Source organism: Sminthopsis crassicaudata, chromosome 1 (assembly GCF_048593235.1).
Source record: "Sminthopsis crassicaudata isolate SCR6 chromosome 1, ASM4859323v1, whole genome shotgun sequence".
Classification (NCBI taxonomy): domain Eukaryota; kingdom Metazoa; phylum Chordata; class Mammalia; order Dasyuromorphia; family Dasyuridae; genus Sminthopsis; species Sminthopsis crassicaudata.
In genome coordinates, this window is record NC_133617.1 from 524,108,721 (window position 1) to 524,124,307 (window position 15,587).

The 15,587-nt window shown below is 38.8% G+C and overlaps 2 protein-coding genes across 2 annotated transcripts in view; one reads left to right on the forward strand and one right to left on the reverse strand.

The window, feature by feature from the left end:
* SLC5A10 (solute carrier family 5 member 10) overlaps positions 1-2,542 on the forward strand; it is a 183,773-nt gene extending 181,231 nt beyond the window's left edge. The window contains exon 15 of the mRNA XM_074281708.1: positions 341-2,542. Within this exon, the coding sequence (XP_074137809.1) occupies positions 341-435 (95 nt within the window). The 3' untranslated portion in view covers positions 436-2,542. The remainder of the gene's footprint in view (positions 1-340) is intronic.
* Positions 2,543-5,946: 3,404 nt separating this feature from the next.
* GRAP (GRB2 related adaptor protein) overlaps positions 5,947-15,587 on the reverse strand; it is a 70,250-nt gene continuing 60,609 nt past the window's right edge. Inside the window, exon 6 of the mRNA XM_074281711.1 lies at positions 5,947-11,468. Coding sequence (XP_074137812.1) covers positions 11,283-11,468 — 186 coding nt within the window. The 3' untranslated portion in view covers positions 5,947-11,282. The remainder of the gene's footprint in view (positions 11,469-15,587) is intronic.

The following is a 15,587-nucleotide window of genomic DNA, read 5'->3' on the forward strand; positions in this document are numbered from 1 at the left end:
AGTGGTCTCTGGGGACTCCTAGACTATTCTAAGTAGAATCAGACTCATCACACCGAACTTTTGGGTCCACCTTCTATAATCCCCTCCCTTCCCAGAGACCTCAGGGTTGGACCAGCTTCAGATTGACAGTTGGTGTGACAGAAAGGCCCTTGAGACAGAGACTGGAAGATGTCCTGGGGAACCCTAGAAAGAACTGTCCCCATCTACTCCCAAATCCTAAGGCCCACGTGTTAAACTGTTGTTTTCTTAGGTTCCTTTTCTCAGTCCATTCCTGACCCACTAACTTCCTCCTATATCCCAGCTCACTCAGAACCATGCATCTCATTCTCCCCACCTGCAGGAAAGAAGCGAACTGCCTTCTGGACCAGAGTCTGCAACTTCAATGCCATTCTGCTTTTGTGTGTCAACATATTCTTCTATGCCTATTTTGCCTGATGGTGGCCATTTTCTGGGAAGCCAGAGGCTTGTGGAAGAAGCCCTCAGGGATGTAACAGATATTTGTCCCAATTAGAATTCTAGAAAAGATCTAGACTATTAGAGCTGATAGGACCATCTAGTCCAAATCATTGAGAAGGGAAGTGACCTGTCCAGAGTTATGCAGCATGTTGCTGGAGGCCTAGGATTGAACCCCAAGGCTTCTGACTTCCAGGCCAATGCTATTTCTATTAAACTGAGTTTCTTTCTTTTCCTAGTCCAGATGCATTGGGGCTGTATGGGAAGTTCTTATAAGAACGTGTCTCCTTTAATACTGAATTCTCCCACCAGCATCACCATCACCACCAATCACCACTATGTGTTAAAATCCTTAAAAATACCTTCAGTTTAGGAATCCATTGGAATCCACTCTGTAGATTCCAGAGCCTGGAACAATCTGCCTGGGAGTCTCCAGCCCCACTCCCTGCTCCTAATCATCCTTACTTAAGGGAGGCAATGTCCGAGAGACCTAGCTCTGCTCCTAATTAGCTGTGTGATCTTGGGGAAGTCAGTTTCCTCTGGGATTCAGGTTCCTTATTTATTAAATGAGAGGACTGAACTAGGTGATTTCCAGGTTCTTTAGGGATCGAATATTCCATGAATCCTGACTATTCCTTTCTCCCCTACCCCTAGCCTATGGCTGAGTCCAAAGCACCCTTCACATGTCCAGCTTCCCCAGAACGGGCTCCTCCCTCCTTCACATTGTGAATTATAACTCATTGAATTCCTCATCTTGAGATCTGGATAGGGAGGGGGGAAGGGGAGTGTGTGGGCCTTGGGGTTCATGAGATTTGATTAAGAAGCCATGAGTTTGAGTGTAGTAGTTGGGAGGGAAAGCCAATAGGCTATCTCATCCTAATCAGTATGGCATGAGCCTTTGAATCAATAGAACCAGAGGGTAATCAAACACCCTACAAGGCTTTATAGGCCTCCCAGGGAGCATTTCCTATCTATAGTTTCTGGCCAAACACCAAGCACTTCTACAATGTCCATAACTGCAGATGCAAAGGCAAATCAGCTCAGAGTCTGGCATGTTTCCCAGGAGCCATTATGGCATGTCCATTTATGAGTCAGTCCCTCCTAAACCCACAAGTGTTCCGTAGGGCCCAGGGGACCATAGTGTTGTTACAGCACTATTTCTGTCACCCCTGATCAGGGACCCTCATCCCTTCACCAGTGGTACTCTATTTTTCCCTTTGTCTGCCCAAGGGAACCTTTACCACTGAACAACTCCAGTGTGCTCTAAGTCTCTCTGCCAGGGCTTAGAGCTTCAGGAGCAAAAGGGGAAGTGTATAGAGTTGTCAATGGGATCCGCCTTAGGGATTTAGCATAGTCAGGTGGTCCCTGAAGGATCAGATCCCCTCAGGTTATAGACTGAACTTAGAGAGAGCTGACCTGACCACGGTATTCATGCATTCCCCTTTCCTCCTCCAAAATGGAATTGCCCATACCTGGAGTATATTCAATTCTTGGACACTTCTCATTGTATTAACTTCCTTGGGTAGTGGTCCATGTCCTTATCACCTCATTCACTGCAGTAGCCTCCTAACCATTATCCTTGTCTGTATCTCTCCCTGACTCATCATTTATGTTGGCAAGTTCATCTTCCCCAAATTCTATTTTCATCATCTTCCTCCCCACTCAAAAATCATCATTGGCTTCGAGTCATTTGTAGATCAAAGCCCAAACCGTCCAAGGCCTTCCACAGTCTGGCAAGATTCAAACTCAAGTGTTCCTGACTTCAAGTCCAACACCGGTAGATTCCTTCTTTCTTCTGACACTTCCCTCCTATTGTCTCCCCTTCTCAAAATGTTTCTCCCAGGCCAAATCATTTCCATTCTTCTGGATCCAATTCCTTAGACTCGGATCTTTATGCACTGGGTACTGATTGTGTATTGCCTATTATTATCATGTCTATACATGTTATGTCTGACATTATATACATAATATGTCTGTTATGTTAGACTATATTTAAGGAGGAAGGCTGAGAGATGAATCTGAATTTCCTCCTTATTCTCTGCAGCCCAGGACCTTCTATTCAGTAGGTGTGGAATAAACATTTGCTGTTTGATTGGATGACTGATGTTTTATTGTCCCTAACCTAGGTTCAGAAGTAGGCCTGGGAAGGACCTTAAATATTATTTCCTTCAACCAACATGGGGAAGGTTTTTCGCTTGAATTTTTTTTTCTTTTTTTTGGCTGAGGTAGCTGGATTTAAGTGACTTGTCCAGGATCACACAGCTAGGAAATGTTAAGTGTTCAAGACCAAATTTGAACTCGGGTCCTCCTGACTTCAGGCCTGCGGCTCCATCCTCTGCCCCACCTAGCTTCCTCCACTTGAATTCTTTTTTTTTTTTTTTTTAATTTTTTATTTTATTTTATAATTATAACATTTTTTTGACAGTACATATGCATGGGTAATTTTTTACATTATCCCTTGCACTTACTTCTATTCAGATTTTTCCCTTCCTCCCCCAACCCCCTCCCCCCAGATGGCAAGCAGTCTTATTATATATGTTAAATATATTACAGTATATTCTAGATACAATATATTTGTGTAGAACCGAATTTTTTGTTGCACAGGAAGAATTGGATTCAGAAGGTAAAAATAACAGTTTACATTCATTTCCCAGTGTTCCTTTTCTGGATGTAGCTGGTTCTGTCCATCATTAATCAATTGGAATTGGATTAGCTCTTCTCTATGTTGAAGATATCCACTTCCATCAGCATACATCCTCGTACAGTATCATTGTTGAAGTGTATAATGATCTCCTAGTTCTGCTCATTTCACTCAGCATCAGTTGATGTAAGTCTCTCCAAGCCTCTCTGTATTTCTCCTGTTGGTCATTTCTTATAGAACAATAATATTCCATAACATTCATATACCATAGTTTACCCAACCATTCTCCAATTGATGGACATCCATTCATCTTCCAGCTTCTAGCCACTATGAAAAGGGCTGCCACAAACATTTTGGCACATACAGGTCCCTTTCCCTTCTTTAGTATTTCCTTGGGGTATAAGCCCAGTAGTAGTATGGCTGGGGCAAAGGATATGCATAGTTTGATAACTTTTTGGGCATAGTTCCAGATTGCTCTCCAGAATGGCCGGATTCTTTCACAATTCCACCAACAATGTATCAGTGTCCCAGTTTTCCCACAGCCCCTCCAACATTCATCGTTATTTGTTCCTGTCATCTTAGCCAATCTGACAGGTGTGTAATGATACCTCAGAGTTGTCTTAATTTGCATTTCTCTGATCAATAGTGATTTGGAACACTCTTTCATATGAGTGGAAATAGTTTTAATTTCATCATCTGAAAATTGTCTGTTCATATCCTTTGACCATTTATCAATTGGAGAATGGCTTGATTTCTTATAAATTAAAGTCAATTCTCTGTATCTTTTGGAGATGAGGCCTTTATCAGAACCCTTAACTGTAAAATTTTTTCCCAATTTGTTACTTCCCTTCTAATCTTGTTTGCATTAGTTTTGTTTGTGCAGAAACTTTTTAATTTGGTGTAATCAAAATGTTCTATTTTGTGATCAATAATGGTCTCTAGTTCTCCCCTGGACACAAACTCCTTCCTCCTCCACAAGTCTGAGAGGTAAACCATCCCATGTTCCTCCAATTTATTTATGATTTCGTTCTTTATGCCTAAATCTTGGACCCATTTTGATCTAATCTTAGTATGTGGTGTTAAATGTGGGTCCATGCCTAGTTTCTGCCATACTAATTTCCAGTTTTCCCAGCAGTTTTTGTCAAATAATGAATTCTTATCCCAAAATTTGGGATCTTTGGGTTTGTCAAAGATTAGATTGCTATTTTTATTCACTATCTTGTCCTGTGAACCTAACCTATGCCACTGATCAACTAGTCTATTTCTTAGCCAATACCAAATGGTTTTGGTGACTGCTGCTTTATAATATAGCTTTAAATCAGGTACACTTAGACCACCTTCCTCTGACTTTTTTTTCATTAGTTCCCTTGCAATTCTCGACCTTTTATTCTTCCATATGAATTTTGTTGTTATTTTTTCTAGGTCATTAAAATAGTTTCTTGGGAGTCTGATTGGTATAGCACTAAATAAATAGATTAGTTTGGGGAGTATTGTCATCTTTATTATATTCGCTCGGCCTATCCAAGAACACTGAATGTCTTTCCAATTATTTAAATCTGACTTTATTTTTGTGGCACTCCACTTGAATTCTTGATGGAGTCTAGACATCATTTTTTTTCTCATTTATTCCAAAGGTCCAAGCATAGGCCACACTGGAGACCTCAATACAGTGTCATTGATGTATAGATACATGGATTCCCCAGCTGCATCATAGGGTCTCTTCTATCTTAGCAAGGATTTGATCAGTGCAGAGCTCAACCATGGGCTCCCAAGTCAATATTAAGATTACTTTCAGAGAGTCCCTAATTACTTCCAGAATAGTCATAGTAACATTTAGGGGAGGAGATAGCAAAAAATTGTAAACACAGCAGATGCCTATTGAATGGGAAATGGCTAAACAGTTGTGATATATGGAGATAATGGAATATAACTTTGCCAAAAGAAACCACAGATATGTGAAAATCAGAGAAGCATGGGAAAACTGAGGCAGAAGGAAGTGGCACTTAGCAAACACTACTTTTTCATTCATTCATTCACATTCATAGTAAACCATATTTATTTATTTTTTTATTCATTCATTCAAATAAGCAGAACCAGCAAAGCAAGATACACAAGAATGCAAATGAAAAGCAACAACAACAATAAAACCTAAGTGTTGAGTAATGATAATGACCAAGTTTGGCACTAAAGAAGAGAGAGAAAATATAGCTCCCTCACTCTTTGCCCACGTGAGGGAGGGGCTTGGGTGTGGAATTGTGCACATGCAGTCACTTTTTTTTTTAATCTTTGTTTCAGGGATGGTTCACTCGGTAGGAACATGCTTTTGGAAATGCAGATGATATAAAAACAAGAGATAATAATAGCTAACATTTGTAACATGATATAAATTAATATGTGCCAGATACTATGCTAAGCACTTTACAAATATTAGCTCATTTAATCCTCAAAACAACCCTAGAAGGGAAGTGCTCATATCATCCCCATTTTATAGATGAGGAAACTGAAACAAACAGACGTTTAGTGACTTGCTAGGAAGTGTCTGAAACCAGATTTAAACGAGTTCTTTCTGACTCCAGAGCCAATGCTCTATTTATTATCCCACCTAGTTTGCCCATATTAGTAATGATAATATATAATTAATCATTATAATTATTATATAATAAATTATATACAAATTATAATACATTGCTTTATTATTATGTATAATGCATTATTTTATTATATAAGTAATTAATATATTTCAAAGAATGCTTTAAGAAAAGCAATAGGTCTACAGAAACAAGAAAAAATATCAACTTCTCTGAGTCCTTAGGAGAAGAAAAAAAGGATTGAAGTTTTAAAATTAGATGGCTGAAGCCATCTAGCCCAAATCCTTTATTTTACAAATAAAGAAACTAAGGCCTACAGAAAGCAAGTAGTTTGCCTAAGATCTCACAGATGGGATCCACAGGATTTGAACCCAGTTCCTCTGACTTCACAGCCAGTTATTTCCTACTTTACTAAATTCCTAATTCCTAAATCCCTTAATTCCCAAGAACTGTTTTTGTTTTGCCTATTTTTATTATCCCCATTGTTTAGCACAATGCCTGGCACATAGGACATACTTAATAAATGTTTATTGATTCATTTTTCAATGTATAGTCATTTGAGTGCCCATACCTTCCCCCAATAATGTACATCCTGGTTTTTCCTGGACAGTGCTGATTTAAAGAAACTTGTTAAATAATAAGGCAATGGCAGGGGAAAAGGAATATCCTTTATCAGAGCATGTGTCCTAATCCTGGGTTTGGAAAATTTAAGGCTGTACCCATATCTCTTCTAATAAATACCATCTTTCTCCCACTCCCATTTCCCATTTCTCAAGTTTTCCTCCCATCCCCATTGCATCCAAGGCCATCTCCAATCATTCAGATCTATATCTGTGGAGGGGAAAGTGGGGTAGGTGACCTAGCACAGCCCTCCCTCATTTAAAGCACTTGTATGTCACAGCATCATATCTCTGATATCTTGGTCCTCTTCAAGAACAAAGGACAAACAACAGTAACAACAATCCTTCAGTGTGGCTGCACAATAAGGACAGAGGAGCTAATTTGCTTATATTTTTCATATTTACTTTTCTATTTTTGCTCCATATCTCCCTCCTCATCCCCAGAAGATGTAAGCTTCTTAAGGGAATGAACTATTTAATTTTTTTTTCAATAATAGCATAATATCTGACACATATTAGGTACTTAATCAATGCTTGTTGAATTGAATTGAACTAGAGGACTCCATCTAGCAGATAGTGATCAAATCATTTTCACTGAGAATGAGAGCCTAGAAACACCGAGCCAAGTAAAAAGGCAATAATGTATGTTGGAGTCCCTGGTTGCATAGGGTGAGACAGATCCCTTCTGGCTCTCTGTCCCTTTGATGTCAGGGAATGAAAGAATTTCAGAGTTAGAAGAAAATCCCTCATGGGTTCCACTCTACTGAACCCAAAGAAAGCCCAAGCAGCTTTAATTCCCCTTATAACAAGCAATGTACCAAACTTCTCTGCACCAATTCTAGCAAATGTTTACCCAGCCTTCACTTTATTCTTTTAATATTTTTCTGGTTATATACGTGCATTCATTTTAAAATATGCTTTTCTTTATGAATTATGTTGGGAGAGAAAAGAGCAAAAGGGAAAAGCCATGAAAGAAAAAAATGAAGAAAAAGGAAGAAAGAAGTGAATATAACATGTGTTGATTTACATTCAGTGTCTAGTTCTCTCTCTGGCTGAAGATGGCATTTTCCATACAAAGTGTATTGGGATTGTCTTGGATCGTTAAACCGCTGAGAAAAACCATGTCTTTCATAGATGATCATTGTGTTCACTTTATTTAAAAAAAACATTTTATTTATTCCTTCTTATTTTAAAACACAGTTATTTCAAGCCCAACTCTAGCCAAATCCTTCCTTGTGACAAAGAAAAACAATTTAGCAAAAACATCCAATAACAGTGACTTTTTCTAACAATGTATATAATACTCTGTCATAGTAGTCCTCCACCCCTCCGTTAGGAGGGAAAAAGCATGTTTTATTATCTGTTCTCTGGAATCTTTACTGGTTTTTCCATTACTAGAGTTCAATTTCGTTCTAGTCAACTTTTACATTGCTGTACATTGTATGTATTGTTTTCCTGGTTCTGTTTATTTTGTTCTATATCAATTCATACAAATCTTGTGATGTTCCCCTGAATTCCTCATATATGTCATTTCTTACTGAACAAATAGTATTCCTTTACATTCCTATAACATAGTTTCTTCCATTATTTTCTAACAAATGGATATCCACTTTGTTTCAGGTTTTTGCTATCATAATATTGTGAAGCATATTATATGTTGTTTCTGTCATTGACTCCCTTGGTGGGATCATTGGGTCAAATGTCTGAACAGTTTAGTCATTTTTCTTGCATAATTCCAAATTGGCATCTAGAAAAGTCAGACCACCTCACAGCTCTATTAATAGAATACCACAGTATGCCTATTTTCCTACCGTCCCTCCAACTTGGACATTTCCCTTTTTTTTTTTTTTTTTTTTTTTTTTTTTTTTAATGGCCAATTTGCATAGTACGGAAAGAAACTCCAGAATTGTTGCTAATTTGCTATGCTCTTACTATGTGGATTTGCGGAACATATTTTCATGTGGTCATATATAGTTTGCAATTATTTTGAAAACTTTTTTTTTGTTTACATTCTTTGACCACTTAGCTACTGCTTTTTAAATACTTCCACTCTTTTTTTTTTCCCCCCTGAGGCTGGAGTTAAGTGACTTGCCCAGGGTCACACAGCTAGGAAGTGATAAGTGTCTGAGACCAGATTTGAACTCGGGTCCTCCTGAATTCAGGGCTGGTGCTCTATCCACTGTGCCACCTAGCTGCCCCCTAAATACTTCCATTGACTAGATATTCACTATTTCTCAAAATAGTCTATGATAACAATTTTGAATATTAGAAAATTTTTCCTTTCATTGAACTGAAATGACCTTCTTGTAACTTATATCTATTAGCTCTTTATGCCTTTTGGCATCACCCCCAAAAGGGATATTCCTTACTTATAATAACCTTTCAAAGGGAGGTGTCAGGCTTCCCAAAACAGGCAAATAAATACTTAGTCCCAGGGTTATCTACGTTAAATGAAAAAATGAGTGAATGATCGAATGAATCCAAGCCACATTGGAGTACATCTTGACAGAAGATGAAATACCTTCTACTTTGGCAGAAGTATGGAAAGGAAAAAGAAAAGCATTAATGACTTGCTCAAAGTCACACAGTGATTCAGGAGCACAGCTGAGATAAACTCAAGTCTGACTTCTCAGAGTAGAACCTTGTGATCCTCATTCAAACTATATACTATGTGTCTTAATCTGACAAAAAAATGAACTAGGAAAGGTGATAAGAAAAAATTAGCATCCCTTTTCAAGCACTACCCATCCCAATGACAGCATGTAGTCCATAGTCTCTGAAGAGATTTAAAGCAAGAGGATCTTGCAGAGTCACTGGCATCCTGGGATTTTATCTGAATATACCTGAGAAGGAGGGAAGAAGTTCTTCAGAGGTTTGAGTAGGAAGAGTTTGGGGAGCTGGAAGAAGAGAGACTTAGATCCATAATCCACAGAGGGGGCTAGATGCCAATATGAAAGTCTGCTCTAAAGTGTAGTTCATTATCTTTCTCCCAAACCTGCTTTCCTTCTGACTTCACTTTTTATCTCTCACATTCCATTAGTTACTAAGTCTTTGATTCTCTCTGTTCTCCCACTTGCCTCCCCCATTCCCATCACCATCAGCTAGTGTAGTCCCTCATTATCATGACTAGCTGTCAAACACAGAGCTGCATGAAGCTACAATACTCACAAGTCTGGCCCAAATCAGATTAAAATGTAATTGGAAAATATTTACCAAAATAAATAAAAATACAATAACCTGGATATTATATTTTAAAATTAAATCAATATGTATTCTGCAGGGATCTTTAAATATGGATAAAAGGCTACTTTTTCTATATAAGTTTAGCACTATTGGCCTGGACTATTGTAGTTGTCACTATAGAAATATTTCTCTCTTCTCTTGTCCATCCTCTAATTTATCTTTAGAGGATTGATCAGGAGAGTATAGTTAATTCAAAAAATATAAAGGGAAATGATTATTATTTGCAGTTTTGTTATATTTGGAGGAATCTGGTTGTGTCTCTTTGGTTCATGAACATCCTCTTGGAGTGATTAATAATATTGAGAATGATTTGATTGATTACAACCATTTTGCAGGACCTAAAAACTACTAAGGTTGTTAAGGAGGAGAGTTTGGGAGGGGATAGTATAGCTAGAATTTTTATAATGCTTTAAGGTTTACAAAATATGGTACATATATCATCATTTAATCTTCACAACAATCCTGTGAGATAGGTGCTATTATTATCCCCATTTTTATGGGGAAAATGAGGCAGAGAGAGTTTAAGTGCTTTACCTAGGATCACACAGCTAGTAAAGTTTCTGAAGGAGGATTTGAACTCAAGTCTCTTTGACTCCAGGTCTGATACTCTTACCTAGCTTACTCTGGTCAAGTAAGAGAGGAGATTAAATATACAGGAAAATACATTCCTACCTAAAGATATATATATACACATAAACATATTCACATGAGTATACATACATGTGCATTCATGTAGTATATTTTGTGTATATATGCATGTGTGTATGCATGCATTATTATCCTGAGACTAGCATCATTATTATTTTATCTGAAGCTCCCTCTCATATGTGGGACCCCTATTACTCACGAACATATCTTTTACACACATAGACATGAGTAGGACCTGGTCTAAGCATCTTTGCAGTTAGAAACATTTATGTAGGAATATAGATAAATTCCATATCTATCTTACATAATGGGAAATAAAAGCAATAATGCTTTACTAAATAAGAATCAATTATTTCTCAAGAAATCATTTAATGGAAATGCGCCACACCTAGTCCACACTTTGTTCATGCTTATAGTTAGGAGCACTCTGCCTTTTAAGTGACTTTATATAAATTTTGTATTACCTGGAATTCTCTCCTTGCACTTCTACCTTCTAGTTTCCCTGGCTTGCTTCAAGTCATTTCTAAAATCCTACCTTCTCCAAGAAGACATTCCTGATTCTGCTTAATGCTAGTGCCTTCCCTCTGAAAATATCCCAGTTTATCATGTACATGGTTAATCACATGTTGCATTTCCCAGTTAGACTATGAGATCCGTGAGAATAGGGATTATTTTTTGCCTTTTTTCTTGTATGTCCAGCCTTTAACATAATATATGCCAGATACCATGCTTAATAAATGCTTCTTGATTTGACATGACATCATGTCATGTCAGTAAAGGTTTTATCTTTTTAATAGAATGTAAGTTCTTTGAGGGAAAGGACTGTTTTTGTCTTTGCAACCACTGTGCTTTGCACATAGCATTTAATTAATATTTGCTGGATTGAATTGGTCCAGAAAATAGCCTCCTTAGGTCCAACCTGATTCAGGCCCCCCTGAATACAGCAGGAAACCTGTTCTGTATTCTTGCTATCAGAATAGTAGGGACCCCACTGGCTCCTCCCCATTGTGAGTGCTTGCTCATCCAGAAAAGTCTTGGGGGCTCTGGTCACTCAAAGCACCTCTGAAAGATGGAGGGCCCAGTAACAGTTCACATGTGCATGAGATGGACGTAGTTCCGAGGGAAGAAACCCACTCGACCGCAGAGCTGGCCTCTCCACCAGTTGGGGTCTGAATGTTCCAGCACCTCAATGATGTCACCCTGGGAGAAGCTGAGCTGGGAGGAGTTCTGGGCAGCGAAGTCAAACTGGGCTTTGGCAAACTTAGCTCTGGGTGCCTAGAAGGAGAAAGAAAAGGGATCAGAAAAAAGGGAGCCAAGAACTAAGAAGCTTCTTCTGGATACTTCTCCCTCCTCGTGGGAGGCAAATGATCTTGGGTTGGTGGGTTGAATCCCTTAATTCCTGTGTGAGTGCTAAAGTTCCCTTGACCACTTCTGCTGTTCATACTCAAGGGATGAGTCAGGGAGAAAGTTCTCCATCTTCTGCAGCCTTTAGCCTAAAGCCTTTCTAGAATGTGAGCCCCACACTCAGGCAGCAGTTTCAAGGAAGTTTTGCTCTAGTGGCAGAATTCCAGGACACAAATTCTCTTTATCAGCTAGTTACAGGTACATAGAAGAATCCAAAAAGTCACAGTCCTCTCCAGATAAGTCTTGGTTCCTTCAGTCTAGAGTCTTAATGACAATTCCTTCCCAGCTTAAATTCCTTTTCTACCTATGAGTCTCTCAAATCTGATTTCTTTTTGACCCACAGGCTAATCTAAAGCTCCTGAGAGTGACCTTAGCTCAGGGAATTTCCTGAAGGATCTGAATCTCTTAGTGTTGTCATCCAATGTAGTGGTTCTCCTAAGAGAACCACTGGAAGGCTGTCCCTTCCCATTCTCAGCTATCAGAAAAAATCTCTGAGGCTCAGGCAACACCCCCCACTACCATCCCACTTGGGATCATTGAATTAATCATCTACCCCTGGGCTTGGGCTTGGGGAGACTTAAAGCAACCCCCTCACACCTGTCTGCTGAATACCTCTGTCTAGTCCCTGGAGCCAAAGTTAAGACTGATCTCAGGCTCCCAAAGGTTAATGTTTAAGGCCTGGGAGTTCAGGGATGGACAGAACTCTGAATCATCCCAAGACATGATGGAGAACAGGACTTAAAACAGGGATGTGTATAGATATACATTTTACATATTTACACACACAAATACATATATATTTATATTTACACATTTTAATAGATAGGACCTGTACCTCATCATTCACCCAAAGCAGGGACTCTGTTTCCTCCTACTCCCTTACCCCAAGCCAGCCAGCCAGACCCCATCTTTGATAGTAACCTTACTCCAGACACTGACATTTTTTAGGAGACACCAAGGGATCACTGGACAACTCGGGCCAGGCTGGTATAACTTGGTAGAAAAGATGGATGATAACCTATCTGACCAATCCGAAGGAAGACTAATCTTCCAGACTATGGGATTTGGTTAATTGCAGTGATAGGATCGACCCGAGGGAATGACCCCACCCAGAGACGGTATAATTAACATGTTCTCTTTGGAGAGAATCAAGGACACTCCCCACTCACAGAGAAGGTGAAATAATCTTCAACATTTACCAACATGGTAGGCTGACTCAAGCCAGACTGAAGTATAAAAGTAGGATCGACTCTCTCCCTAGAAAGGACTCTGCATTCCCTTGGAAAGAGTACTGTCTCCCTATTTTCCCCACTAGTGAGCTTTATAGAAACCAATGGATTAGCTGCTCTCCCCATCCCCTCTGAACCCCAGCTCTGCCTTTCTGAGCTTCTGGGATAAAGAGAGGTACAAAGCAGAGAAGGGATTGCAGTAGGGGCTCAACAGAGCTCCATCTGACTTACTTGGCAAATCTTGACCACTTAAAAGTAGTTCTAAGATTTCTTGGATTCTTTCCTCCTGGAGATTTCAATAGCTCAGTACCATGGGTCTCCCATTCATTTATTTAATATTTATTATGTACTATTCTTATGACTGTCATATCATCAGGCGTAGACCAATGCCTAGACCAGACAATTTCAATAGCCATCTATAAGCTGAAGCTGGAGCACTATTTGGGACACCTGACTCTTGGTGTGGGGCTTTTGAGGCAGAAATGGGTCTATAGACGGTTGAATTAAAGAGAGATTTCAAAAGTCTAATTGCAGGATATCAGATCTGGAAAGGACCTCCTAGCCTAACTTTATTCACATTTTACATAAAGAAACTGAGGCCCAGAGAGAGGGTTACACAGGAAATTAATGATCAATTCAATTCTTTTCTCACTATAATATATTTTCATCATTAGGATTAGGTGGGTGCTAATGAAGCGGGGGAAAAGGTTCTAAAAAAATAAGGGTAGAAGTAAGAGTGAATGGTAGGATTCCTGAACTCAGCGCTCTTGGCCCAAATAAAGAAAATGGGATTATGAATCAATATAAAATGGGATATGAATCATTCTAAAGAAGTGGAGCAGGAGGAGGAGAATGGAGGTTCATCAAGTTAGGTAAAGTCTGGCTAAGGGATACCCACCCTTCCTTTAATGAAAGGACTCCAATTAGAGTCACCATTGAGTTAGATAATAAAATAGAGCTTAATTATTAGAAGGCCCCTATGTCAGTGCACTTCCATTTTGAAGAAAGGGAAAAGAGATCATGGAATAGTTCCTCTCCCATCCAGGACATGTACATTTGGAAGGGAGGCAAGAGATGGTGAGATGTAGATAGTAGGGGATCAACACAAAGATTGTTAGTGGCTGGAGGCAGAGCCAAGAGGATATATCCAGGGAATAGATCAGGAGACCGATGTTTTTGAGGTCTAACCTATTAATTCTTCCCAGTATGAAACCTCTCAAGTAGATAACTCCAGAATGGATGACTTCTGAGGTTACAGAAGGTTTGTGTTCCAGACTCCTCCCTCTCCATTACCTTTTAGCACCCAAATTCACAAACCCTTCTTGTGAAGGATACCATAAGTATTCATCAAGCACCTACTATATGCCCCACTGTACTATATGCTTTTACCATTATCTCATTTGATTTTTACAACATCCCTGGTGCTATGATTATCCCCATTTTATAGATGGGAAAATTGAGGCAGGCAGAGGTTAAGTGACTTGGTCAGTCACTTAACATCTGAAACTAAATTTGAACTCTTCCATTCAAGCTTCTGAGATTCACATTTCTTTTTGTATAGAGGAATTGTACATGTTTAACATATATTGGATTGCTTGCTGTCTAAGGGAAAGGGTAGGAGGAAGGAAGGGAGAAAAATTTGGAACGCAAGATTTTGCAAAGGTGAACGATCTTTGCACATATTTTGAAAATAAAAAGCTATTATTAAAAAAATTCAAATTTCTTTTATATGGCGTTATGGAGAATGTCTATTCTCCAGGGACCAGTCTATCCACAGTGTCCGAGGGCAAAGTCTAGCTTACAGAGGAAATCCTCTTTGTACTATATCTATTAGAAGCCCCTTCCAGGGACTCTATAAAATGATTAATTGCATTTTCAGCATTTTAAGAGTATTTTTTAAAAACTAGGGAATCTTCCAAAGGAGGCTGATGTGAAAAAAGAAAAGAGATGAGGGAAAATAAGATCTGTATCTAGATAATGTCAAGACTAGTACAATCCACAGAGCCTACTGGGACAGATTAGCCTACCCAATGTTGTTACAAAACCAAGAGAAGTTAACGTCAGTTTCTACAATGCTGTCTGGTTGGCTTGCCAGGATGTCAGCTAGACAGCTTCTAGGGTATTTCCCTAGCATCTTTCTACAGGCAGACTGGTGACAATCATTTGGAAATGGGCACAGAAAACATTTAATACCTTGGTCATTTCCCTGTTATTACCTAGCTCTTCTACTTCATTAAATACTTCTTGCTTTGAATTCATGTGTCATCTGGCTTGTTTTGGTATAAAAAAAAAAAAAAAAAAAAACAGAAAAAAAAAAAAAAACTCCATAGGTGAGGGCTAAGAGCTAGAGAATTTGCATAGACAACTATCACAAGAGAATTATGAATCTGGGTGGAGAAGAAAGACAAGGCCATGATGAGGGGTCTCCAGCCTACCTATTAAGTCATATCTAAGAATAAATAAATTCATAATTGAAGAAAATGTAAAATTTCAGTTAGAGATTAGTAAAAAAATAAATGTGGTTTCCCACCCATCCCCTATCCAAATGTACATATTCCTTGAAATCTATCTATGGTTCTAGCTACAAAACTTTGCTCTAATCCTTTCTGTCATCTGACCTTTCAGGATATACTTCTTTTCCCTACCCAACCACTCCAAAAATCTCCTGTAGTTTAATAAAAGTTTTAACTATTGCTATCACTAGCCCCTAATTAAGGGAGGGGTATAAATGATGATGAGATTTCCCCTAATGAAAGAGTCC